Source organism: Chiloscyllium plagiosum, chromosome 13, assembly GCF_004010195.1.
Source record: "Chiloscyllium plagiosum isolate BGI_BamShark_2017 chromosome 13, ASM401019v2, whole genome shotgun sequence".
Classification (NCBI taxonomy): Eukaryota; Metazoa; Chordata; class Chondrichthyes; order Orectolobiformes; family Hemiscylliidae; genus Chiloscyllium; species Chiloscyllium plagiosum.
Window position 1 is genome coordinate 20,897,703 of NC_057722.1, and position 3,654 is coordinate 20,901,356.

General features: G+C 38.1%; 1 protein-coding gene across 1 annotated transcript in view; it reads right to left on the reverse strand.

Annotated features, from left to right (window-relative positions):
* cab39 (calcium binding protein 39) overlaps positions 1–2,560 on the reverse strand; it is a 39,375-nt gene extending 36,815 nt beyond the window's left edge. Inside the window, exon 1 of the mRNA XM_043702008.1 lies at positions 2,420–2,560. Coding sequence (XP_043557943.1) covers positions 2,420–2,533 — 114 coding nt within the window. The 5' untranslated portion in view covers positions 2,534–2,560. The remainder of the gene's footprint in view (positions 1–2,419) is intronic.
* Positions 2,561–3,654: the final 1,094 nt, after the last annotated feature.

The window sequence follows — 3,654 nt, forward strand, 5'->3', positions numbered from 1 at the left end:
CTCGGATTTCACCGGTTTCCTCATTTCCCCTCCCCCCCCCTTGTCTCAGTCAAATCCATCGAATTCAGCACCGCCTTCCTAACCTGCAATCTTCTTCCCGACCTCTCCGCCCCCACCCCAGTCTGACCTATCACCCTCACCTTGACCTCTTTCCACCTATCACATTTCCGACACCCCTCCCCCAAGTCCCTCCTCCCTACCTTTTATCTTAGCCTGCTGGACAAACTTTCCTCATTCCTGAAGAAGGGCTTATGCCCGAAACGTTGATTCTCCTGTTCCCTGGATGCTGCCTGACCTGCTGCACTTTTCCAGCAACACATTTTCAGCACTACATCCTGGTAGTAAGGTGACTGACCTCCAGCAGACAATCATCTTGTGCTAAGCATGAATCTACACAGAGGAGAGATCAAGAATCCCTGGGGACTTCAAATTGCATTCAAGAGTCTTGATGCCATACTCAGTCAAATTCACTTTTCAGGTCATCTTTGGATTAAGCCTGTATTGAGGCCTAGAATTAAACAGTCAATTAACCTTATGGTCCAAGATCCCATGGGAAATAGTGATAATAAAATGGTTGAATTTACTGAGTTTAAGAATTAATACTTTTGTTAAAACCCAGGGTCTCAAATGTAAGCAAAGCCAATTACAAAACTGAAGGGGTCAGGTTCATAGAATCCCTGCAGTTCAGAAAGAGACCACTTGGGCCATCATGCCTGCACAATCCCTCCAAAGATGATAGTGAGTTTCAGTGAAACATCGCATTCCAAAGATGACACTTCCAACTGTCCATCACTTGCAGGGATGCTGAAGATTGTTATCTTTTGCATTGATGTTCTGAGCTCCCAATCCATTGAGAGTGAGGATATTTGTGAAGTCTCCTTCAATGAGTTGTTCAATTTTCCACCAATTCACAACTGGATTTGATCATTTATGTCTCGAGTTAAGGTGGTGAACAGTTAGGGCCAAGGTGAGGAGAAATTACCTCACTCAGATTTGAGGATCGCTGAAATTCTCCAAAGCAGAGAAGGCTGTAGACGGAAGTTCATCCAGTATATTCAAGATGAAGGTTGACTAGATTGTTTTAAGGAACGTGGGGTGAGAGAGATTGGGTGAGAGAGTGGAATTGACTTTGAAGTTCATTCGTGAACTTATTGGCTGAATGGAGTGAATTCAACAGGACATATGCTCTTGCTCCTAATTCGTAATTTATGCTTCTTTGAGCCCAAATGAGGCATTAGTGTTATTACTAACAAGTTTCACTTGATAGCAGTGTCAACAACACCTTCCAATATGCTTATGATTGAGTGTTGAACAATGGAGATGTGAAAGGATTGACTGGATTTGACTTGGACTTTTTTGTGGATGGAACATATGTAGTAATTTTCCATGCTAGCAGGAGGAGCTAATATTTTACATACGCTGGAACAGCTTGTTGAGAGATATGGTTATATCTATAGCACAAATCTACAGTGCTACAGCAAGGTTGTCAAACCACACTGTCTTTTCTGCAAACATTTAGCTCAGCCATTTCTTTAAATCACAGTAAACTGAACTGGCTGATGACTGTCTACCATGGGAAGCCAATTTAATGGAGAAATTTTAAATGAGAACACTCTACAGGCCAGACTGGTTAAAGATGACAGCACTGCTGTTCTGGGTTCATGGGTGAATGAACTCTGAATTTTTTTCCTATCAATTAAGGAGCCCAGATGAATTCCGACTCATAGTTACCAGCCATTCTGCACTTGTCAGGAGCTAATGACAAAAGGGAATAGAGGCAAGGTGATGATAAATGTGTTAAATATGAATGAAGTCAGTTTATCACTTGGTTAAATAAATTCGTTAAGTTCCTATAATGGCCAAGTTGAAACTGATAACCTGACTGGCAATTTCAAAAGATCCATATACAAATTTAATCAGTTTAAAATGGTTTACACATCCCTTAAAAAAAAAAATCAGAATAAGGATTTGGTGCACATCCATCTAAAAATGTCCTGAGTAGTTACAAGAACATGTTAATTGCATGAGAAAGCCTATATAATCTTACAGCAGTGTTTAGAAAATTGACAGTTCTTTAATTGCACAAGATGCAGATTCAGTTCAGATTATAACTTTTATATTTTTGCAGCATAACACATTTACCACTGGTCTATTTTGAGAATTAGAGAAATATGCACAAACGGCTAGCCTAAATTTTGGACAAAATAAACTTCAATTAAAGCATTTAATTGACAATTTTTGATTCTTTATAACCATTACAACATTAAGAAGTTTCTACCTCAAAGGTTCAACAGCAAGTTACATGTATTTGTAGCAGCTAGAGAAAATGCTCGATTGAAATAAGCATTATTGAAATTCTCATTTTGTACTCAATATCAAAAATATTGTGAAGTGATGTCACATGCTTAAGACACTGTACCTTTTCTGCCTTTTTGTCAGAGATATCTTGTTTTTCTAACACCGCCATGCTCTCCTTTAGATTTTTTACAATGTCCGCAGGAGACTTATGGGATTTGCCAAATGGAAATGGCATTGTTGCCAAAAGACCAGATTATTTCACCTGCAAAAGGCAAAACAAAAGTGATTTTAGAAACTTTTTCTGAACACATTTTATTATTAGAAATAGGACATCCTTAATAGTTTAAGAACTTAAATTTTTTGACCACTATATCATCAATATTCAACAATTTAATTTGATTTGTCCAAGTTAATCAACTTAAAAGGAATGGTGGAAAATACACATCATAAGCAACGTTGAATATTTACTGGTTCCAGATCAGCAAGCAATAATGGCAGAACTTATTTGAATCAATTTCTTATAATGATCAGTAATCTAAAGCATTCCTTACTAGCCTAGCCACAAATATTGAGAAGTCCTTGGTCACTTTCCAGAGGCCCCGGAGCCATGCCCCTTAAAGTGATGGTGTAACAACATTAATCTGTTAATGTCATTGACAACTGTCTCACTAACGGCAAAACACAAGTAATCCCTGTAGGATGCGTTTTGAAATAGGTCTGCTGGTTTTTGAAAATTTCATCATGTTGCGAACTATATGACTTTGCTCCATGCTTAACAAATCTATCTAGGTGATGTAAAGAAGTCAATAGCCATTTCACTCCAAAGCTTTTTCAGGTAGTTTGGCTGCAATTGGATGGTATCTCACAAATTATGACATCTGAAGTATTCTGGACAATCAAAACTTTCACAATCATACTTTTAAGTTTTCAAAAGCCCTCAATTAATTAATTGTCACATTCATATTCATGTAGGACACAAGATCTGCTGACTCAATGGAAACAATTAGTGTTGCAAGCCAGCTAGTTAACTGGGGATAAAGATCTTAAAAATTGTACTTTTGATTTTAAAAAAAAGTCACGTGACCTCAACGCTCAATCACACTACACTTGCCTAGTTTTACAATAGCCTCAATTCCCTTACTGTTTTAAAAAAAAAATCAGTCCATTTCAGCTTTGAATATTCTTAGTGACCCAACCTCGACAGCTCTCTGCCCATTCCATAAATTCCACAGATTCACTACGCATGGAGAAGAAATTCCTCTTTATCTTTCTCTTAAATGGGTGATTTTACTGAGATTTTGCCCTCTGGTCCTGGACACTCCCACTGTGATTGCTGAGAGACAGTCCTCCCAATTT